General features: G+C 65.7%; 9 protein-coding genes across 9 annotated transcripts; 5 read left to right on the top strand and 4 right to left on the bottom strand.

Moving 5' to 3' along the window:
* JCM10292_007259 (uncharacterized protein) lies at positions 1-2,980 on the bottom strand (the record flags this gene model as incomplete). The annotated part of the gene is made up of 7 exons (XM_076652605.1): positions 1-262; positions 328-1,145; positions 1,211-1,387; positions 1,444-1,515; positions 1,575-2,509; positions 2,573-2,753; positions 2,821-2,980. Coding segments are annotated over 7 exons (2,605 nt in total), but the record flags the coding sequence as incomplete, so codon positions are not given.
* A 613-nt stretch (positions 2,981-3,593) lies between these two features.
* JCM10292_007258 (SGNH/GDSL hydrolase family protein) lies at positions 3,594-5,407 on the top strand (the record flags this gene model as incomplete). Its single annotated transcript, XM_076652604.1, has 10 exons — positions 3,594-3,700; positions 3,763-3,776; positions 3,838-3,902; positions 3,959-3,977; positions 4,035-4,256; positions 4,319-4,399; positions 4,461-4,502; positions 4,561-4,663; positions 4,734-5,019; positions 5,084-5,407. 10 exons carry the CDS (start codon positions 3,594-3,596, stop codon positions 5,405-5,407), a joined length of 1,263 nt encoding a protein of 420 aa, XP_076501859.1.
* A 252-nt stretch (positions 5,408-5,659) lies between these two features.
* JCM10292_007257 (uncharacterized protein) lies at positions 5,660-7,183 on the bottom strand (the record flags this gene model as incomplete). The annotated part of the gene is made up of 8 exons (XM_076652603.1): positions 5,660-5,865; positions 5,945-6,062; positions 6,129-6,198; positions 6,257-6,289; positions 6,347-6,367; positions 6,429-6,503; positions 6,570-7,061; positions 7,119-7,183. 8 exons carry the CDS (start codon positions 7,181-7,183, stop codon positions 5,660-5,662), a joined length of 1,080 nt encoding a protein of 359 aa, XP_076501858.1.
* Positions 7,184-7,647: 464 nt separating this feature from the next.
* On the bottom strand, positions 7,648-9,141 carry JCM10292_007256 (uncharacterized protein; the record flags this gene model as incomplete). The annotated part of the gene is made up of 1 exon (XM_076652602.1): positions 7,648-9,141. The coding sequence occupies one exon, from the start codon at positions 9,139-9,141 to the stop codon at positions 7,648-7,650; it is 1,494 nt and encodes a 497-aa protein (XP_076501857.1).
* A 707-nt stretch (positions 9,142-9,848) lies between these two features.
* On the top strand, positions 9,849-11,232 carry JCM10292_007255 (uncharacterized protein; the record flags this gene model as incomplete). Its single annotated transcript, XM_076652601.1, has 4 exons — positions 9,849-10,024; positions 10,142-10,462; positions 10,540-10,577; positions 10,700-11,232. The coding sequence occupies 4 exons, from the start codon at positions 9,849-9,851 to the stop codon at positions 11,230-11,232; spliced, it is 1,068 nt and encodes a 355-aa protein (XP_076501856.1).
* A 295-nt stretch (positions 11,233-11,527) lies between these two features.
* JCM10292_007254 (uncharacterized protein) lies at positions 11,528-12,575 on the top strand (the record flags this gene model as incomplete). Its single annotated transcript, XM_076652600.1, has 2 exons — positions 11,528-12,215; positions 12,298-12,575. 2 exons carry the CDS (start codon positions 11,528-11,530, stop codon positions 12,573-12,575), a joined length of 966 nt encoding a protein of 321 aa, XP_076501855.1.
* Positions 12,576-13,002: 427 nt separating this feature from the next.
* On the top strand, positions 13,003-13,354 carry JCM10292_007253 (uncharacterized protein; the record flags this gene model as incomplete). The annotated part of the gene is made up of 2 exons (XM_076652599.1): positions 13,003-13,101; positions 13,169-13,354. 2 exons carry the CDS (start codon positions 13,003-13,005, stop codon positions 13,352-13,354), a joined length of 285 nt encoding a protein of 94 aa, XP_076501854.1.
* Positions 13,355-13,593: 239 nt separating this feature from the next.
* Positions 13,594-19,531, bottom strand: JCM10292_007252 (Sec7 domain-containing protein; the record flags this gene model as incomplete). Its single annotated transcript, XM_076652598.1, has 17 exons — positions 13,594-13,907; positions 13,984-14,140; positions 14,201-14,592; positions 14,655-14,761; positions 14,824-15,030; positions 15,090-15,575; positions 15,636-16,353; positions 16,415-16,529; positions 16,587-16,664; positions 16,734-16,819; positions 16,889-17,006; positions 17,081-17,491; positions 17,553-18,259; positions 18,315-18,614; positions 18,673-19,032; positions 19,088-19,358; positions 19,451-19,531. The coding sequence occupies 17 exons, from the start codon at positions 19,529-19,531 to the stop codon at positions 13,594-13,596; spliced, it is 4,908 nt and encodes a 1,635-aa protein (XP_076501853.1).
* Positions 19,532-19,869: 338 nt separating this feature from the next.
* On the top strand, positions 19,870-20,998 carry GPI2 (phosphatidylinositol N-acetylglucosaminyltransferase; the record flags this gene model as incomplete). Its single annotated transcript, XM_076652597.1, has 3 exons — positions 19,870-19,909; positions 19,969-20,067; positions 20,130-20,998. The coding sequence occupies 3 exons, from the start codon at positions 19,870-19,872 to the stop codon at positions 20,996-20,998; spliced, it is 1,008 nt and encodes a 335-aa protein (XP_076501852.1).
* Between the last annotated feature and the right edge of the window lie 50 nt (positions 20,999-21,048).

Genomic DNA, 21,048 nt, shown 5'->3' with positions numbered 1-21,048 from the left:
CCGCCGTCTGCGGCTTGTCCTCGAGGTACAGGCTGACGAGATGGCGTGCGAGCATGCGGTCACTCTTGTCGTCGATCTTGTCCAGCACGAGGTAGAGCAGGTCGAAACGCGAGATGAGCGTCGGCGGGAGGTCGATGTTGCGCGTGATGGGCCAGTTGAGGTTGTACTTGCTGCCGACGGGGTTGGCGCCGGCGAGGATGGACGTACGCGCGTTGAGCGTCGTGATGATGCCCGCCTTGGCGATCGAGACCGTCTGCTGCTCCTGTAGGGGTATGGCCCGTCAGCCAAGCTGTCTCGCGCGAAGAGGATACGAGAAAGGGAACGTACCATGACCTCGTGCAAGACGGAGCGGGTGGCGTCCGACATCTTGTCGAACTCGTCGATGCAGCAGACGCCGCCGTCGGACAATACGAGGGCGCCACTCTCGAGGACGAGTTGCTTCGAGTCGGGGTCGCGCGTCACGTACGCCGTCAAGCCAACCGCCGACGAACCCTTGCCCGACGTGTAGACTCCGCGCGGCGCAATCTTGTGCACGTACTGCAAGATCTGACTCTTGGCCGTACCGGGGTCGCCGACGAGGAGGACGTTGATGTCGCCACGGTAGCGGGGCCCGCCGGCTCCGCCGCCCTTTGCGATCGACTTGTTCGTGCCGCCAAAGAGCTGGAGGAGGATGCCCTTCTTGACGTCGTCCATCTCGTAGATGCTCGGCGCGAGGGACCGCGCGAGGTACTCGTAGATGTCGGGGCGGCGCGAGACCTCTACGAGGCGCTCCTTGAGCTTGGCATGCGCCGACGCCTCGCGCTCGTCCTCGTTCATGAGGTCGTCGTCGCCGTCGCCGCCGAGGAGCGCGACGGGGCCTTCGGCCTCCTCCTCCATGCCGACACCGACGACGCCGCGACGGTCGTCTGCCGAGCGCGTCGAGCCGTCGATGCCCATGCGCTTCTTGTCCGTCTTCTTGACGTGCAGGACGTCGACGTACGTCTTGAACAGGCTCTTGATGACGCGCTGCCGCGGGTTGAGGCGCACCGGGACCGAGCGGAAGATGCCCGTGATGGTGACGCGGTCACCGGGCTTGACCGTGTCGACGAGCTCGTCGTACAGACCGAGCGAGACGGTGTGCGGCGTCTGGCCATCCGGGACCGAGTCTGAAGCGCAGGTAGGAAGATCAGTGCGAGTTTGTCGGAAACAGCAGCGAAAGTTTCAGGCGCACCGGGCGTCTCTTGCAGGCGGACGATCTGGCGGTCGGCGAACTCGCAGCGGTTGTGCACGAGGAGCATCGAGCCCTGGACGTTGCAGACGTCGCGCGGGCAGCGGTCGGGCTCGGCAATCTTGCCGCGGTCGATTTCGACCGTGACCGTGTGCGAGCAGGCGTTGCAGCGGAAGAAGGCTATCGAGTCGCGCTCGTCAGTGCGACTTCTTGTGGAGCCCTCAATGACGACATACCAAGCTTCATGTCGGGGATGATGGGCGTCGCACGGATGACGAGACCCTTAATGCACACAATCTTGTCGATGTCTGCACCGCCAGAGTGAATGAGCCGCCAGCTACTGAGCCAATGGCAGAGAGTCACGCACCTTGCGGGTTGAGCTCGCGCATGTTGACGCGCGTCTCGTTGGCGTACGGGCGGACTTTGAACACGGCGCTGTGCATCTCCCTCGCGCGCTGCTCGTTCTCGAGGCGCATCGGGCCGTCGCCGAGGTTCTCCTCGGCGCACGCCCACTCGAGCGCCGAGTCCTTGAGCTGCTGATCGAGAATGGGCACGAGCTCCTGCGGGTACAGGAGGAAGTTGCGGTACAGCTGGCCGTACTCGCGGTCCTCGCGCGTGCGTGCGCCGCCCTCGCGCGCCTGCGTCTCGCGCCACCGGAACGCGAGCAGGTCGACGACGTCGAGGTTGAGGTTGGTCTGCCCCGTGTCGCGCATGCGCGCGAGGTAGTGCTGGTACAGCTTCTTGTCCGGGTGCTCCTTGGTGTAGGCAAACTCGACGTCCGTGTCGAGCGGGACCTTGGCGAGCTGCGCGCGCAGCATCGCGACCGTGTCGAGCTCGCCGTGCAGGTGCGCCGTGGCCATCTTGGTCTCGAGCTCGGCGCGCTTGGTGCGCGCCTGCTCGAGGCGCCACGGGTCGAACGTCTGGCGGTCGCCGCACGTAAAGTCCTTGAGGAACCACTCGAACGCCTTCATCGACGCGCCGATCGTCACGGTCGTGCCCCAGAGCACCGTCACGAGCCCGTCGTCCTCCTCGTCGTCGCCGCCTTCGCCATCCGTCATCGCACCCGCTGCAGACGAGGAAGGCTCGTCTCCACCGCCTCCGCCTGCCCCGCCGCCAGCACGGGGCGTACGGCGCGAAGCAGCCGACGAGGGCGGGAACCCAAGCTCGCTACCGGCTTGCGAAGCAGGCATGCCTCGGCGGCCCGGGTTGGCGGCGGACGAGCGGTTCGAGGGCGTCGGCGGAGCTGCAGAGTGGATGTCGCCACGGTGGTTGCGGCGAGGCGTAGGAGAGCCAAAGTCGGAACTGTAGATACTCGGTCAGCGAGCGCCAGCGTTGGAGACGGGAAATGGGAGCATCGAGACGCACCCTGGGAAGAAGAGCGGCGAGTCATCGCGACCCGAGCGAGCGGCCGAGCCGCCAGGAATCGGGCCGGCGCCACGTCCACCGTCGGACGAGAGGCCGCTGGCCTGGAAGAGTGGGCGGTTGCCAGAGCCAGCAGGGCGGCTTGCGGACGAGGAAGGGAAAGCGAGGGGAGAGCTCGAGCGGGCTGCACAGCGCGATTAAGACGCGTCAGTTTCCCCTGTGAAGAGAACAACGGCGCAGATGGGACGCACGCGCGGTGCCCGACGAGCGGAGGCGGTCCACGGCGCGGTGGTCACTCGAAGGCCCTGCCGACGAGGGGAAAGCGAGCGGGCTAGTCGAGCGCGGAGCCTGCTGGCCCTGCTGCTGCTGCTGCGAGCCCTGTGCGTGCGGTTCGACGTCCATCGGGTCCATCGTGGGCGGTGCGGCGGAGGAAAGGAGGACGAGCGACTTTGGACGCGGTCGCGTCCCGTCGCGCAAAGTGAGACGCGTCGCGCCCAGCCGGCGAGTCGAAGTGCTCTGTATCGTGGCCTACTGCGAGCTGGTGTCGTTGCTGCTCTACGGAAGACACGTACTGCACCTCGCACCAGACACGCTGCCTTGAGAAAGCGACCTCGACATCTGTCCCCCTGTCGGCCTTCTCAAGCTGCTCTCTCTGACCGTCCAACTCTTTCCAACGCCTCCCCCGTCTCGAGACTCTGCTAAGCATAGACTGCGACGCTATCAGCAAGCGTAGCGTTACCCTCTGCGCCGTCGCAGCAGCCCCGCTCAGCTCTGCATCCCGCTCGTGGCTGGAGCCCTCGACTCCCCAGACGCTCCACTTCCTCGATGGGGAAGGGCTGCAACCTACCACGCCGACCTTCGAGCCAGGCGGGCGCTTCGCTTCTGACGCGCGCGTGTGCACCGCCCGGCCGTCGGACAGACGGCGCGCTGCGACGACAGAGACGCTCGCCGCCTACTGGTCTTCCTGCTCGTCCTGCCGCTCCTCCCGGCTAATCTCCGACTGCTGAGCACTTCTATCTGTGCAATGTCCGTGCCTTGGAAGGCGCTGCTGCTCGGCGCGGCGCTGGGTCCGTTGATCGTTCGTGCCCAAACCTCCGCCTCTGGCATCCTTCTCAGCGACATCAGGACTATGTGAGCCGCAGTCGTTCCGTCCAGTCAGCAGCGAGCACTATCTGATCCGCCTGAGAGCGCAGATTTGGCTTTGGCGGTCCGTTTCGCCCATCGCTGTCCCCACTTCGGATAACCAGACTGACCCTCTCGTTCAACAGATTCGTACTCCGCGACAGGCTACACGCCTGTACTGGGAGTGAATAACTTTCCAGGTTACGGCAACGTGCGTCAGACTTCGGCAGCAGCGAGATGGAGCATGCTGACAGCCCTCTATCGCAGACCGCAAGCGGTGGATACGGTGTGCTGCCTTGGGGACTCGTTTCCGAGGGGATGAGCTGACCGCTACCTCGCACAGTGTGGCTACAGTACTTGAGCCAGCTCGGCACCGACGGCGACATTGCGCTGTACGACCTCGCCGCGTCCGGCGCGGTCGTCAACAACTCGATCTCGACACCGCTGTCACTCATCCCGGCTTTTACGGACCAGGTCGACACGTGGATCAACTACTTTGAGCAGCCTATGGGCCAGGCAATAGTCACGTCGCAGGCTTCGTGGGAGGCGAACTCGACATTGTTCGGTGCGTTCTTGACGTCGTGCACCTCGTAACCGCTCGCGCTGACGGTTTCCTGTCCTGTTCAGCGGTGTGGTTCGGCATCAATGACGCTGGGTCTGCGTCAGGATCTGGCAACAGCGTCTCGCCGCAACTATCCGGCATTTTCGGTTCGTCTGTCGTCCCGCACGTCGAGCCTGATTGGCCTGACCAGCTTGGGCATGCCCACAGATAGCTATAATCGCTCAGTGGCACAGCTGTATGCGGGAGGCGGTGCGCACTTGCTGGCTCTCAAGCCGCTGCAGCTTGACAATGACCGTACCCTCCGCAGCCCGCAATTTCCTCATTCTCGGGGTTCCCCCGATGGAGCTGGCGCCAAGCGTGGCTCAGGCGGGCGACCCGACCACTACGCTGTATGGCGACAACGCCGACGCGTGCGTGCCAGCGCCTTCTCTCGTTTCCTTCACCTGCGGTGTCCTGACCCTGGGTGCGCCATCGCGACAGATTCAATGAAGCCCTGTCGAGTTTCGTCGACACCTTCCCGACCGTATATCCTGAAGCGCGCATCGCGCTGTTCGACACGCAGCCCTTCTTCAGCACGATCATTGCCTCGCCAGAGACGTACGGCTTTATGGACTCGACGACCGACTGTGTCGCCTACTCGCTTATCACGAACCAGCCCGACCTGACGCTGCCCGCGTGCGAGTGGCCCATGTCGCAGTACGTGTGGTGGAACTCGTACCACCCGACGTGGGCCGTGCACCGCCTGCTCGCGACCGTCATCTCGCAGGTGCGCCTCGTTCGCTCCCTTCTTCCTGCAACTCATCTGACTGCTGTTTCCTCCGTCGTCGCAGGTCCTATCGCCCCCGACCACGACCTCCGCCGCTCCCTCCGGCCCGTCCACGACCAGCGGCACCGAGTCCGTCGTCCCTTCGACCGTCATCCCGACGACCTCGCTCTCGTCCGAGCCGCCCGCGAGCTCGACGAGCGGAAGCACGAGCTTCTCCGGCTCGGGGCAGGCGACGGGGAGCGTCGCGCCGACCCAGAGCGCGGGGTCGAGCCCGACGAGCGGGGCGACGAGGGCTGGCGGCAGGACGGACGGAGTGGTCGTGGCGCTGGCAGTGGGCGTCGCCCTCGCGGTCGGGGGCGCAGGAGGGTGGGCGCTTGTCGCGGTCTGACGGACTGCGGAGAAAGACGACTCTATACGATAGATTTCTTTTGCTTTGTGCGCATGTTATCACCCTTGTACCTAGTCATGCTCCCGCTCGATTCTACGTATCTAACTTGCAACTCTAGATCAGACCTGACTCGATTCAGCTCGCGACTTCTCGTTGGAACAGCGCGGACTCGTTAATGTCAGGCCAAAGCCTTCTCAACCGGCGGCCGACATGCTTTTCACGCAGTTGGGTCGTTCCATACCATCTCGTTCTCTACTTCACTCCCTCGCCCTTCTTCCCCGCCCCAGCACCATTCAACGCCCCCTCGCGCGCCTGGTTCAAGTACTCGAACACGACGCTAAAGTCGCGCGCGGCAAACTCGTCGTGCGCGCTCAGCTTGTCGTATAGCGTCGCCGTCAGCTGGCCCAGCGGGAGCGGCGTCGACGAGGACGCGGCGGACGCGAGCGCGAGCTTGAGGTCTGTGCATCGGGCGGACGACACAGCATGAGCTCGAGCTCCTTTGGGATTACGAGTGCAAGAGGGAGTAACTGGACGCACCCTTCGACATGAGCTTGCTCAGGAAGCCGCCCGTGTAGCCACGGTCTGCGGGAGTCGGGATCTGCGGCGTTGCGCCCGGAGCAGGGTTGTTGCTCTCGCTCGACCAGCAGCGGCCCGTCTATGCGCGGATTCACCTCGTCTTCGTTAGCCCAGCGTATCTGGCATGCGCGGGCAAGGGACGCACAGAGGTGTTGATGACCGAGGCGAGGAGTTCTGGCGAGAGTCCGAGGGAACGACCGAGAAGCATGGCCTCGCTGTGAGGAGAGCATGCGTCAGTTAAGGTCGACATGGAATAAGGGATTGGAGACTCACGCCGTGCCAACCATGGAGATGCCAAGTAGAAGGCTGCAATGGAGCAGATTAGTTCAATGGGAGGAAGGAAGCCGACGCTTGAGGGCGCACTTGTTGCAGATCTTGACAGCGCTGCAAGACAGAGCTAGTCAGTCGCAGGCAACGCGCTAGGAATCAAGCACTGGGTACTCACAGACCATTGCCAGACTCGCCGCAGTGGATGTACCGCGCGCCCATCTTTTCGAGGTACGGCTGCGCGCGATTGAACCTGCGAGCGGGCATTGACGTCCCGAATGAGCAGTTGCCGGCCGTCATACAGAGAGCAAAGACGTACGCATCTTCTGGCCCGCCTACCATGAAGCTCAGCGTGCCCTTCTCGGCGCCGACCACGCCGCCGCTGACGGGCGCATCGACCATCGCCGCGCCCAGCGCCTCCATCTCCTTTGCGACCCCGCGCGCATGGTCCCTATTCCCCGTCGTGCAGTCGATAAAGAGCGTCGCCTCGCGGCGGTCGTCGCTCAGTCCCTCGAGCCCCTCGCGGAACCCGTTCTCGCCGAGGTACACCTCCTCGACCTCGGTGGCCGAGGGAAGCATGGTCACGACGGTGCTGGCGAGGCGGACGACGCCCGCGGGCGAAGAGGCGGGGACAACGTCGCGGCCGGCGTAGGCGCGCGTGTGCGTCGAGAGGAAGTCGTTGAGGGCGGGCGCGAACGGGTCGTAGACGACAAATGTGGGCTTGGACGCGGTCGACGAGGGAGTGAAGACGCCCTGTTGACCTGCGAACGTCTTGTTGAGGAGGTTGGCGGCCATCCCACGGCCCATGGCGCTGCGGACGGCGTAAGGTTAACATGTGCATGAGGGATGAACGGGTGAGAGAGCGCACCCGAGGCCGAGGAAGCCGATGGTGTTGGCACGGTCGATGTTGCGGAGCAGCAGACTCGCGCGCATGGTGCAATGCTCGATTCGGGATGCGTATACAAGAGGGCCAAGCGAGGAGAGCGTCGGAAGGACGAGGAGACGAGCGGAGCAGAACGAGCGCGTCGGTGGACCGCAGACTCGGCGTGCAGTCTAGTGTAGTGCGCGCGTGTGCTGCTGTGCGCCGTGCCAGGTGCGCTCGAGCGTGCAAGGGCAGAGAGCGACGACGCCGTTCCCCACCTGCCTTTGCCCGCCCCGACCGGCAGCCCGGCGCACCCGCGCGCTTCCCCCTCGCCGCGCGGCCCTTTTCTGGGAATGACAATGCACAAATGCGAAAATGTAGGACTGCCGCAATGCACACCCTTGACAAACTGAACCCAACAACACTGAACGAAAGCAGCGCACAGCAACTCCCCGAGTCCAGCCATGCGACCCTATGCACACCCATCCCCTCGTCGCCATGCGACCCTATGCACACCCATCCCCTCGTCCCGCGCCTACGAGCGCGACCACCAACTCCTCCCGCCGCCATCCTGCGCTTGCTGCTGCTGTCGAGGCGGCGGCGGCGGGGGGCTCGGCGGCGGACTCGGCGGCTGTGGGATCCCAAACGCGTCCTCAAAGCTCGTGTACGTCGCCAGCTCGGGACGCTTCCCGGCCTCGCCCGCGCCATCCTCGCCCGCGCCCGCGCCCGTGAAGAGCGGCACAAGAGTCGGCGAGGTCGACATGGGCGTCGGGGCGCGCGAGGAACGGCGCCGCGCGCCGGTGCCGGTGCTCGTGCTCGTGCGCGAGCGCGAGACGGGCGCGGGCGCGGGGACGGGCGGACCGGACCCGGCGGAGAGGGCGGGCGAAGGGAGGTGCGACGCCGACGCGGTTGCGGCGCTCATCGAGAGCGAGAGCGAGGATGCGAGCGAGAGAGACGGGCGGTGCGACTTTGGACCGTGGCCGTGCGGCAGTCTCGGGCCCGTGGTAGTGCTGCTGCAGGAAGCGTGTGCCGCGTCGCGCGGGGGCGAGCTCAGCGGGCTCGGGAGGCTGCTGCTGCCCATTTCGCCCGGCGCGCAGTGTGCCAGCGAGGACAGAGCCGGCGCCGGTTTCTCGAGCGGCGCCGCCTCGAGCACCCGGCCCGCTCCCGCCGCGCTTGCAGCGTCGCCGTCGTCTGCCGCCGCCGAGGGAGACGCCGAGGCGAGGACCTCCATGGGCGTGAAGCACGGCGGGAGCGGGGTGCACGACCCGGTCGGGTCGACGGCGCCGCAGCGGAGCAGCAGGAGGCGCGAGGGCGTGCTCGTCCCGCTCGCGCTCCCTCCCTGCGCTTGCCCTTCGACTCCGGCGTAGGAAGACGAAGCGCCGAGGAGCGGGACCGGATGCGAGACGGAGCGGTGCGCGTGCGGCGGCTGGGCTGCGCCTGGCGCGTAGACTGGCGTAGGGGCGAGCAGCGCGGGACCTGCGGGGGTCGTGGTCGGCAGCCGCGGCGAGGTCGACGCGCGCGAGGGGCGCATGCGCGAGCGCGGGCGCGAGAGCGGCGCAGGCGTGCTCGTGCTCGTCGATGTGGACGCAGACGAGGACGGATCGGGCGAGGGGCCAGAGGCCGCGGAGGACAGCTTGGGCGCCGAGCGGGGCCCGCGCGGATGCGGGAGCTGCCGTGTGCTGCTTGTCGGGTGCAGCGGCGCCGGGCTCGACCCGCGCGAGGAGGACGACGATGCGAGGCGCGGCGAGCTGGACCCGAGAACGGGGGACGACCTCGAAGACGCCTCGACTGCCGGCTGGACATTCTCCGCGCCCGAAGCCCCCGCAGCGAGTAGCTGGCGACGCTTGCCGCCCTCCTGCTCGAGCACGCTGCGCTTGGCGCCCGCCCTGCTGCAGTTCTTCCCACGGTGCTGCGCGTCGGTCGAGCCGGAGCGCGCGTGCGAGGTGCGGCGGACAAACTCGTCGGACGAGAGGGCGGTGCGGACGAGGTCCGGATCGAGGGTGCTCGGACTGCGGGAAGCGGCGGCCATTGTGCGCGGCGGGGAAGAGGCGGGACGATGGGAGGATGGGTGGGGCGGTGCGGTGCGGCGGAAGGGCGCGCGGGCGGTCAGGCTGGAGCCGGTGCTCGACGGGCCCTCACTAGACGCCTCGTCTGTCCTGTCGAGCGAGTCTGGCACGAGGCGAGGGCGGGTATTGGGGGTTCGATGGGACGAGCGAGTGATCGAGGCGAGAGGGGAACGGGGGGAGCGTGCAGGATCGAGGGCGAGGGGCGTGCTGTCGCGTGTGCGCTAATGCTGCATTCTCGCAGCACGATGCAGCGTCAGTCTCGGCGGCGGCAGCTGTTTGGGGAAGACTCCAAGGTCGACTGACCCTCGGAAGGCGGGCCGGACAGGAGACGCGGCGGCGGCGGGCGGACCGGAGCGAGCGTCAGACGGACGAGACGCTGCTTTAGATTTCGGGGTGACCAGCGCTCGCAGCAGCTCTCGGCTCGTGACGCGCTCGAGGGGGAGAGCGATGGAAAGAGAGCCGCGTGTTCGACGACGAGCACGACCGCGCGTTGACAACTCGCAGGAGAGGACAAGGAGCGCGTCAGTGTGCTCTGGGCGTGCACTGCAGCACTGCACTAGCTCGCTCTCCTTCGCACGAGCTGCGAGCTCAGATTGACATCTCGTCGTCGCCGCTGCTCTCTCTGCTCTCGCTCCCCGTGTCGACCCGCGTGGCTGCTGTGCGAGCTGCGATGGACGCGAGCATCCCGGACCACGTCGCGTCGTCGTTCGCAGACTCGGAGCACCAGGGCTTCGTCCACCTGTACCGCGCAACCGCGACCCACCGCGTCGATCGCTGCCCCGACGGCTGGACTCACTGGGGCCACGTCGTCCCGCAGCTCGTAGACAAGCCTGCAGTGCCGCCCAAGTGAGCTTCCGACCCGACCCCCTCCCGGCGAGGAGGAGCGAACGACTGTCCTCGTCGCCTCGCTCAACTCGTCTTCTCGAATGGCGAGTGGTCGTACTGAGTCCCATCGACCCACAGGACGCCTGACTTGAGCAAGCGCCGCGAGCGCGACGTCCTCGCCGGCCCTACCTACGGCCGCGGCGAGCTCGTCCTCACCGTCTCGTCGACCACCACCAGCACCTCCTCCTCGTCCCCCTCCCACGAGCCCGCACAGTATGCCCTCGTGCACAACCTGCACGCCCTCATGCCCGAGCACTTCATGGCCATCCCGCTCTTTGGCGACGACCCGGCCGCGTTCCGCCCGCAGACGAGCGACCTCGTCGAGAGCGACCTCGACGTCGCGTGGAGGGTCGTCCGGGCGTACCACGACAAGGGGAGGGAGGCCGTCATGTTCTTCAAGTGCGTGCGGGGCGTCTAGCCAAAGAGGCTTTTTGCGGTTCGGAAGGAGAGACTGACGTGCTCGTGTACACTCGCAGCGGTGGTCCTCTTGCCGGTGCTTCGCAACCCCACCTGCGTGCGTCCGCTCTCAGGATCTTACGCGACTGATCACACACACAGTCCGATCCTTCCGGTCGGCGATGTCGACCTAAAGACAGGTGCAAAGACTGACACGCCGCATCCGCCTCCCTCGCGCAGACCTCCAATTCTGCCCGTTCCAGTACGGCCTCCCGCCCGGGCCCGAAGCCCTCGCGCGCGCCTCTCCCACTCCACCCTCCGCCTCGGACCCCTCCGCCCCCGCCCCTCGTCTCGCGCTCCCCTGGACCAACTTCTACCTCCCGCTCCCCGCCGCCCCCGCCTCGCTCACGCTCTCCGACCTCTGGTCGACGTACCAGCGCCTGCTGCGCACTTCGCGCGCCTACCTCGCGTCCCAGCCCGAGGCGGCGCTCCCCGAAGCGGGGCCAAAGCGCGAGAGCTACAACCTGTTCCTGACGGCGCGGCACATGCACCTCGTCCCGCGCACGGACCGGCTCGTCGTCGTCCCGCGCGTAGAGTCGGCGCGCACAAACGAGGGAGGGGAAGGGGGCGAGTTCCGCCTGAGCTTGAACGGGCTGCTGTACCTCGGGTACTGGTATGTCGGGAGCGAGGCCGACTGGCGCGACACGCAGAGGCTCGGGCTCGGGGACGTGCTCACGCGCGCGGCGTATCGCAACGAGGAGTACGAAGGGTAGGAGGGGCGACGTAGAGGGAGGCGAGGTAGACGCAGACCGTAGACACTCAGACTGAATAGACGAGAATTGACTCTTTTTCTCCGCTTCCTCCCCTTGCGTCGCCGTTGACCTTCCCCTGACGCTTCCTTTTGTCGGCTGCTCGCTCTGTGCACCTGTGCGAGAGGCGACTCACACGACTGTGCCGGTCAGTGTCACGTGATGCTGCACCGCCTCGTCGTTCTCATCGCTCCCGCTCGTCGTTCCCGCTTCGTTCCTTCTTCCTTCTCTGCACAGCTATAACGAGTCGAGTGGCTCCATGGACTCGCTCGCCTGTCCGCGCCCCGTGCGCATCCGAGCCCCGCCGGCCGCCTCTCCCGCTCCTCGTCCCGAACAAGCGGGATCGCCGCCACTCTCGAACGCCCCTCTCGCGCCAGACGAGCCTCGTTGGCCTGCGAGAGCGACTAGAGGGCCCTTGCAGCCTGCGGGCAACGTTCCACCCGCCGCTCCGAGCCAGTTTCCCGCCTCTCCGCCGAGTGCTCTTGCGCCGAAGCGCACCCTCTCGGCGCCTCCGCCCTTCTCTTGCTACTCGAGCACATCCGCATTCCTTTCCGCCCAAGACCGCTCTCTCACCGAGGAGGAAGCCGCAGGCGCAGTCGAACCCGACGAAGACCCGGCCATCTCGGAGCTCCTCGAGATCTTCTCGCACGCGGGCGCCCTCCTCGTCCCCTCGCCCACCGCGTCCACCCCGCGCGCCGCCTCGTCCTCGTCCCGCTCGACGATCCTCCTCGCGCCCGCTCCGGGGGCGGTCGCGGTGGCGGGCGTACGCACGCCCAGCCGGATTGGTGCGCATGCGAGGAGGCGCAGCTCGGCGGGGAGCGCGGGCACGGCTGCAGCGGACGCTGTCGGTGGAGGAGGGGTGGACTATGTCGCTGCCGCGAGGGCGGCGAGGAGGACGCCGCCGGTCGGAACAGGGTTTGGAGGAGGAGCGTGGGAGGGCGTGCCACGTGCGTCGCTCTCCGCTCGAGCATCTCGACAGAGAAAAAACAGGCTGACCTGCGAGTGCGCCACACCTGGTGTGCGACGCAGACTCGCCGCCTTCGCGCGCGCTGACGCGCAACCCCTTCCCTCGCCATGCGCACTCGGCCTACCCTGTCTTGCAGCTCGCGCCGTCGACCGTCTCGCCCACTCTCGTCTTCACACCGACGAATCAGCGCCAACACCCGGCGCAGGTCGAGCCTAGCTGCGAGTCGAGCGGGCTCGGAGCGCCAATGGGTCCAGCTTCGTTCGCGGGATCGATGCCGCGAGGTGTGCTCGCCGCAGAGGGAGAAGCGGAGGACACGCTGATGCAGTACGAGGATGCCTAGCGCGGCACGGCGATCATGTCGGATAGTCAGAGGGTTTGTCGTGCTTTTTTCGTGTCGTGTCGGATCCGCACTTGCGCCGTGCCCTTGTTGCCTGTTTACTGTACCCCACTCTGGCCTGCACTGTACCTCGCTTGCCCGTTCTATCACGGCCTGTCAAGGCGAGATACGCATCGGCCCGGGGAGAAGACGCTCGAGGCAACCTTCGCCGCTCTTCCTCGATTCCCTCGGGGCGGCCTTCGCGGGTCTTGCCCTGCTCTACCCGACACAACGACGGCTACTTCAGGCGCCCCAACTCTCGCTTTCTTCTTCATTCTACATTACAGCAAGCAAGTTCACAGCACATGTGCGCTTCTCGCTGCACCCTGCCTCGAAAAGCAGATGTTGACCTTCTCAACCCGCGGCTCCCTCTGCTCTCCCGACCCTTGCTATGCTTCCTGTCGACTTCACCCTCCACAGGTCGGGCCTCATCTCAGCCTTCCTCTCGCGCGCCCTCTCAACCTCAATCCGCACCGCGCCCTCATCCCAGGTTCGTCCCTTTCCCTCTGCCCGTCCTTCCTCTCTCCCTGACGCACTCCTGTCCCGCGCATCTGCAGCCGTCCCGCCTCCTCACCTACTCCTCCACCGCCCGCCCGACCGGCGACGGGCTCGCCATGGCGCCCGAGCAAGCTCAAGAACACCTCACGGCTCGGGTCAACGAGCGGGCGCTGCAAGAGCGCAGGGCGCGCGAGCGGCAGCTCGAGGAGGACATCCGGATGGCGTGGGAGTGGAGCGCTTGGTAGCAGAGCCCGCACGCCACTGCGGATTTGGGCTCGCGCTCGTTGCCATCCTCCTTCCTTGTCTTTCTCCTTTCTCCTGTAGCCTCGATCCGAGTACCGCCAGTACAGCCTGTATTCCGACCTGCGACCTCTCACGCGTCGCCAGCATCGCACGAGAGCAGACCAGCGTCCGTCGATGCACCCTCCATGCACAGCTGTACAGCTCGGCGCCACCAAATCTACGAAGCTCGCGTCGCGCAATCTCACGGCCCGAACAGATCGACCGTCGTCTGCGCCAACCCGGGCGTCTCCACCTGCTGCACCTGCTCGTCCTCCCGCCGCGCCGGCTCCTGCTGCGGCTGCGGCACGTTCTGCACCGGCGGGACAGGCGGCGCGTACCCTGCCGAGCCGCCGAAGAGCTCGCTCGCGCTTGCGACCTGCTGCGGTGCGGAGGCAACGGGCGGCTGCTGCGAGGGCGCGGCTGGTGCAGGAGGCTGGAAGGCGGACGGCTGCGCGGGAGAGGCCGCGGTGGAGGCGGAGAAGGGGACGGGGACGCGTGGGGGCGGGAAGAGCTCGCCTGTAGCAAGAAGATGGATGCAAGACTCCGTTAGTCAGAACTCGATCGGGACATCGGTCGAACACGCGCGACGCACGCTGCAGCTCGGGGAGGAAAGGCTGGATGCGCTCGAACGTTGCGTCCCACAAGCGCGCCTGCTCGTCCGTTCGGCTCGGCTCGTGTGGCGGGACGAGGAAGTTTGAGGCGTTCATGACGAGAAGGACGTTCTTGAGCAGCTCCGGAACGGCCTCAAACTGCGCGACAGGGCCGATTAATCCGAGAGGCAACCGAAAAGAACGGCGAAAAGGACGCACCATCTGATCGCGCCGACCGCTGTGCATGAAGCGGTCCTGGTACCCGAGAATCTTGAGCCACAGCTCGGTCATGGTCTGCATGCCCTGGCGCTCGGACAGCTGCGTGAGGTACTGCAGGAAGACCTTGCACAGCAGCGCCGACGCCCGCAGGCGCGTCTCGCCCATGCCCTCGGGGTCGCGGCGGAACACCTGCGGCTTGAGGAGCTCCTCGAGCAGCGGGAAGAATACGCGCTCGAAGATGATGGTGAGATCGACGTCCGTATTCTGGAGGATCTCGGGCGCGAGGAGCGTGCGCTGCAGGCTCGTGATGGCGTTCTGGCGAAGCTCGCGCGCCGGGTTGAGGCAGAGCTGTGCGTACGCCGAGAGGAGCGGAATCCACGCCGCCTCCCATGCTGCAGGCGGCGAGTGTGAGTCAGTTGGAGGCAGAAAATTGAGACCGGAGGTAAGAACGAACCTCGAGCGGGCGACAGGGTTGAAGTCGAGATGAAATTCGGAATCGCCGCCTGCACTTCGCGAAGCACGTCGACAATCTGCAGTCCGCGAACGAGTGCGGCATCGTCACTTTGAGCGCCCGACCACGAGTCAGCACAGGGACGTTTGCGAGCAGATGTGATTGGGCTCACCTCGCATCGGACGCCTGCTTTGACGGCTGGAAGTGCGCGAACCCTGCAAGGGTCTGAAGGAACGCGGCGTAGTTGTCGGCTTGCAGCCGCACGCCCAGCTGGCCCGAAGCGAGCTGTCGCAGGAGGTCCATCGAGATCTTTGCCGCTTCTTCCTGCTGAGCGGTCGCCGAGAAGAGCGCGAAGAGGAGATTCCACTCGGTCGTCGAGCTGTGTGCGCAGGTAAACGTCAGCAGCTGACGAGGGCTCAGAATTTTCACTAGACTTACTAGACGCGCGAGGCGTTCTCGGTGAAGACGCGGGAAAGACCCGCCATGAGCGGCTCGGCGACGCTGCTGAGGACCGCCGGCGAGAGCGACCGGAGCATGTCGAGTGCGAGGAAGCACGAGTCGCGCAGCTCGTCCGACTTGATGACCTCGGCAACGAGGCGAAGGAGCGACGCAACGACCCGCTCGTTGAAGAGGCTGCTGAACGAGTTCGCCGAGGCGAGGAGGCGAGACAGGAAGTCGAACGAGATCGGCCACAGGTCGCCGAGTGATTCTTGCGAGCGTGCGACAATGCTCGTCACAATCTCGAGGAGGAGGACGGCCGACGGATCGTACGGTAGCTGGACGCGCGACGGCGTGATGCTGATCTGCGGCGAGTTCGGCGCCGAGCCAGAGCCCGAACGGGTGCGAACGCGGTCAATGGTGATCCGCTGAACGAGGTCCACGAGGATCTGGACGGGGTGGACGAGCGCTTCGCCCTTGAGGTCGCTGCGGAATGTCACCGTGTTAGCATGGCTCGAGTGAGCGCGATGAGCTAGCTGTACGCACAAGATCTGGGAGTAGAGCTCTTCCACGCGGCACGAGGCGACGCAGTCGACGGCGGACAGGGTCGTCTCGATGTCGTCGTCGGTGAAGTCGGTACCAGCCATCTCGCTGCCGGCGCCGTAGGGCGAAAGGAGGTAGGACGAGAGGGTCGAAAGAAGACCACCGTCGCCGCGGCGCTCTTCGCGCGGCGTGACGACCGCTTTCGGCTTGAGCGGGATGGCCGACGTGCCGGAGAGGAAGTCCTCCATCATGAGCATCGATGGCGGGAGGAGCGAGTGGGTGAAGAGCGTCTGGTAGATCTCAAACACCTGCTGCCAGCCTTGGCGGATGAAAGCGCCGTTGTTGTTCGCGATGGTGAAGAGCACGACAGCCGCCAGCTGCGCCTTGACGTTCATGCCGAAGCGGACCGCAACGGGGCTGACGGTCACCTTCTGACCCTCGACGTCGACGACGGGGAAATTGCCGACTTCCTGCGACGCTGCCGGGGTCTGGACGAGTCCGCTGACCCGGCTGAGCGAGAGGATGAGGTAGTCGAAGACCTCGGGCATGCCGAAGCGTGCCGCGAGAGCGGCGCAGTGGTTGAAGCCGCCGATTGCGCGCTGCACCATGTAGTCGTCGCGGAAGTTGGCGAATGCGAAGGACATGGCCGAGACGAGCGGCTTCCATGCGATCGCGAACATGCCGCGGTCGAACATGTTGGTGCGGTGGTGCGTGAAAGGACCTGCGGATGGCGATTCATTCAGCTCTGGTCGACAGACTCAGCGAGAGCGTAGACGACATACCCGTTCGTCGTGATCGGCGAAGGAGCTCCTTCCAGCCGTACTCAAATCCGACCTGGTTGTGGTGCTCTTCTGGCAGGACGATCTCGCGCTTGCGGATCGACTCAAAGATGGCGCGCTGTGCGACAATGGGTGAGCCTGGTACTGAGGCATTCACACGGAGGAACAGACGCACCAGGTACTCAGGGTCGAAATTCTCGCCGTCGTTAACGCCACGAAGGTTGCGCGAGTACGCCTCGAAGTCCATGCGTTTCTGATGACAGAGCGAGACGAGGTAAACGCTCACTCTCTCCCAAGGAAATGCTCGGAAGCGGAAACGCACCCGGACTTGCGGGCTGTGCGCGTCCGTGTTGAGCATGATGACCGAGTAGGTCAAGACGTAAGTTGCGTCCTGCGACTTGATCTCAGCTGTGCACCGACATGGAAGCGCCAGGTCAGCTAGGAATCGAAGTGACCGAAGTCGGAAGCGAGACGCACGAGGCTTGGTGGCGAAGTACACCTCGGCGAACGTCTCGGCGATGCGGTTGATCTGCTGTGACTCGCCGGGCAAGCGGAACGCCTCGAGGAGCTCGCGCAGCGCGTCGCAAATCATCTTCTGCTCACGGCGACAGGAACGCTCGGGTGAGCGCGAGCTCTCGTGTGAAATGCGAGAATGAGGAGAGAACGCACGCCCTCAAACTCCATGAGGTGCATGAACGACTGAAGGACGTCGACCATGTCGGGGCGCGAGATGAAGTCTCCGAGCAGGCGCTTGTCGAGCCGCGGCGTCGTCTTGAGGAAGCGCGCAAGACTCTCGGGCCGAGGTACCTTCGGGTCCGAGTAGATGATGCCATGCTCCTCGAGGAACTGGAGGCCGACCTTGGGCTTGCGGTTGAACGCCGCGGCGCCTTCGAGGAGGAGGCGCTTGTTGGCCTTGGACCGAGCGACCTCGTCCGCCTGCGAGGGCTGAAGCGTGTCGTCCGAAGGTTCGTGCAGCCGGACGGCCATGTCGGCGACGAGCTCGAGGATCGTGTCGAGGCACATGAGCTGCGTCGTGTCCTGCACGTATGACATTGCCGAGCCGCCTGCCGGGTAGACACCCTGGAAGCACGGAAAGTCAGCCGCCGCACAACGCTGCAGAGAGAAGGTACAGAAGACCTACACGGCTGAGGAACTTGACGAGCCGCTCGAAGAGATCCTCGCCTTCGACGTTGCAGTCGTAGTTGACCCACAGGTCAACCATCGAGTACTTTCCGCGCGCAAAGTGCCCGAGGATCTCGAGCATGAGCTCGCGCGACTCTGCCGACGGGCCGCCGCGCGTCGACTCGGAGCGCTCGCGCGCCGACGCCGACAGCGGGGTCGAGGGGCGGGCGTCGCCCGCTTGCCCGCCTGCTGCGGAGGACGAGGCCGCCGCCGAGGGAGGCACGCTGTCGTGCGCCCAGGTCGAGAGATCGAGTTGCGACTCGACGTCGGCTTTGCGCGCGCCGACGGCCGGCGCCGACGTGTTGGGGAGGATGAGGCGGTCGAGGAGGAACGAGAGGAAGAGCTCTTGCTGGAGCTTGAGGTGCGGGCGCATCGTGTCGAAGATGTTGGTGATGACGCGCAGCGAGGTCGACAGAAGCTGAGGGTGGTCGGACCGCGCGAGCTGGAAGAGGTGCTTGCAGAGGTGGTCGGCGACCATCATGCGAAGGACGGGGAAACGTCCGATGCTCCGCCCGCCGACCTCGAATGCAATGTTGAGCAAACCGAGGGCCATGAGGCGCATTGTATCGGTATGCTGTTGGTCGTGCGGGTTGAGCAGCGAGATGAGGACGCGGAGAAGCTCCTGGATCGAGGCGAGGCCAAAGGGTGCGATGTCGCCGTCGTCATCTGCATGCTGCGAGGTGAGCAAAGAGTGCGAGACTTAGTGAGCAGCTCGACGCACCGGTGTCGCCGTCGTCTTGAAGGTCCTCCTCGACTTCTCTCACTGGCACCCCGCCATTCCGGTCCTCCACCTCGCTTGGCCCCGCCGCCGGGATCTGCGCGCTCCGCGGATCAGGCGCAGCCATGCGCGGCCCGCCCGGTGCCGACACATCCGCCGCGACCTCGGACAGCGAGACCGACGAGGCCATAGCCTGCGACTGCCTCGCGCCGAGCTCGTCTTCGGACGGGACGTGGCGCAGGCGGGAGAAGACGGCGGCGACCATGGCCTGCATGGTGCGCTCGGCAGATCGGCGGAGCATCTCTGCAACAGTGGACATGTCAGGTGTGAGTTTCGAGCGAAGAAACGAAAAGATGCGCACCGCTTAGCCGCATTTGGCAGCACATGCTCAGCCCCGTCTCCATCATCTCGCACACGCTCTCGTCGCTGAGGACTTGGCCGAGGCGGCCAGTCAGACAGTTGCGGAGGACGTCGAGGATCTTGAGGAGGACGACCTCGTCCGAGACCGAGTCGCTCGCCTCGAACTTGCAGTGCGTGCCGGCGGACGAGAGCTGCGACATGGCGGCGGCGAGGTTGGGCGACGAGGGAGAGAGGATCGAGTAGGTGATGAACTTGTCGATGGACGAGAGGGCAGTCGCCGTGATCGGACCCGACGTTTCGGGCGAGCGGATGACTTCGAGGAAAGGGTGAAGAAGGGCGACAGCGTCGAGATGTTCCGGACCTGCATATCGCTCGTCAACGATTGATTCGGCGGAGACAGACTTGGTGGAACGCACCGTCGAGGTCACGCAGCCGCATCTTGAGTTCCGCGAACCCGCCCATCAGCCCAAGCGCCTGTGCGTTCCTCCCGCCGCGCTGCTCGGCATCCTTGCCCTTGAAGAGCGAGTTGGCGGGCGATACGCCGGACCCTCCGACGCCCTCGGAGCCGTTGAGGCGGGACGAGCCGCTCAAATACGGGTAGGCGGCAAAGGCGGCGGATGCCCAGCGCTGGTTCTTGCGCATTGCGCTCGTGACGGCGAGGATCTCTGCATGGATCACGTTTGCGGCCTGTTTGCGGGGGAGAGCGAGGAAAGGGTCAGTTGGACGAGTGGGGAGGCGGAAGGATGCGCGAGAACCGGAGCGTGAAGGGCGCGACTGACGGGGACCTCGACCGAGAAGGCTGGCGCGTCGTCTGCACCGTCGCTCGGGCGCAGCACGGCGATGTCGGGGACGGCGGCCATGGTGACCCGAACCCGCCTTCACGTGGAGCCGACGACGAGCAGCGAGCGCAGGGAGAAGCGATTCGCGGGTCTGGATCACAAGCTAAGCGTGTGCTGCGAGCTCACGAGCAGCTCTGAGCTCTCCCAAAAGGTAGTGACGCGGACAAGAGCGCGACCTCGACGCGGACTCTCCCCGCTGCTGCGCTCTCTCGTGTTCGCCACGTCGCGTGCTTGCGTCCTTCGAGCTGCAGAGCCATGCTGGACTCGAGAGATACGCCGTGAAAGCCGCTGGTGTCTCGCTTCTCTAGCTCTGTGCGACGAAGCTCCCGCTTGCTCTCCTCGCTCCTCGTCTTGTCGCGATGAACGGGTCGGCACACGCACCGAAGGATGGGACTGAACGTATGCTAGCTCTTCTGCATGGCTCGTGGACTCGCGCTCATGCTCTTCCACCGCAACAGACGATGGTCTCCCACCCTACCGCAAGGTGCTCTTCCTCAAGCAGCCGTATCCCGACAACTACGTCGCGCCTTCTTTCCTTTCCGATCTCAAGCGGAACGGTGCGTGTTGCCGCGTATCTCGTCAACCATTTGCCGCCTGACTTACGTCTGGGCTTGCACAGTCAATGTCCATCCCGCCTCTCTCCCTGCCCTTCTCCGCCAGACTCTGCCCATCACCCAGCACCTCGCCTGCACCTTCATCTTTGTCGCCGTCTTTGTCCAACTGTCGCGCGATACCCTCTCATCGTCCACTCTGCTCATCTCTTGCGGCGTTCTCAGCGTCATCTTCCGTCTCTGGTCCTGGCTCATCGGGGAGTCGGCGTCCTTGACCGGGCGAAGCGGGCCCGCCATCACGCCAGTCGTTCCCCTCATCGCGCTCTATCTCCTGTCACCCGCGCTCAAGACGCTCACGCGTGCGACGACATCCGACTCGATCTGGGCGCTCAGCGGCACGCTCTTCGCCATCAACCTCTTCCTCGGCGACTATCGCGCGATCCCGCTCGCGTCTTCCGTTCAATGGCCACACGAGCGGCTGTGGCGGCAGAGCGCGCTCGACGAGTCTCGTCGCACGCACGGCATGGCGCGCCGCGCGCCCCTCCCGTCGACCATCTCGCTCACAGCGGCGCTCTCGGGCTCGACGGTGCTCGCCTCGCGCCTCTCGTCCAACGCGAGCGTCTTCTCACTCCTCCTCTTCGCGACCCTCTGGTTCGGGCCCTTCCCGCTCCTCCGCTCGTCCCTCACGCTCCGCCCGACCCTCGCCCTCACCTACCTCCTGTGCACCTGCGCGCTCCTCGCCCTGCGCAGCGTCGGCGCGGGACCGACAGCGCTCGCGAGCTTGATGCTCCTCGGCACGAGCGTCGGCGCGCCCCTCGTCAGGGGCTGGCTCGTCATCAAGTACAAGGACCGGCTCAGCGGGCCGTGGGACGCTGCAGTCCCCAAGGTCGGCGGCGAGGTTGAGGGGCATCTACTGTCGGGAGCGGGAACGGGATGACGCGGTGGCAAGCCTGTATGCGGGTGAGGGAGACCTTCTTGTATTCGAGT

Source organism: Rhodotorula paludigena (genome assembly GCF_050403205.1).
Source record: "Rhodotorula paludigena JCM10292 DNA, Rt_paludigena_JCM10292v1_ctg82, whole genome shotgun sequence".
NCBI lineage: Eukaryota > Fungi > Basidiomycota > Microbotryomycetes > Sporidiobolales > Sporidiobolaceae > Rhodotorula > Rhodotorula paludigena.
Note: the sequence above shows the minus strand (reverse complement) of the source record. Positions and strands in the feature narration are given on the sequence as shown.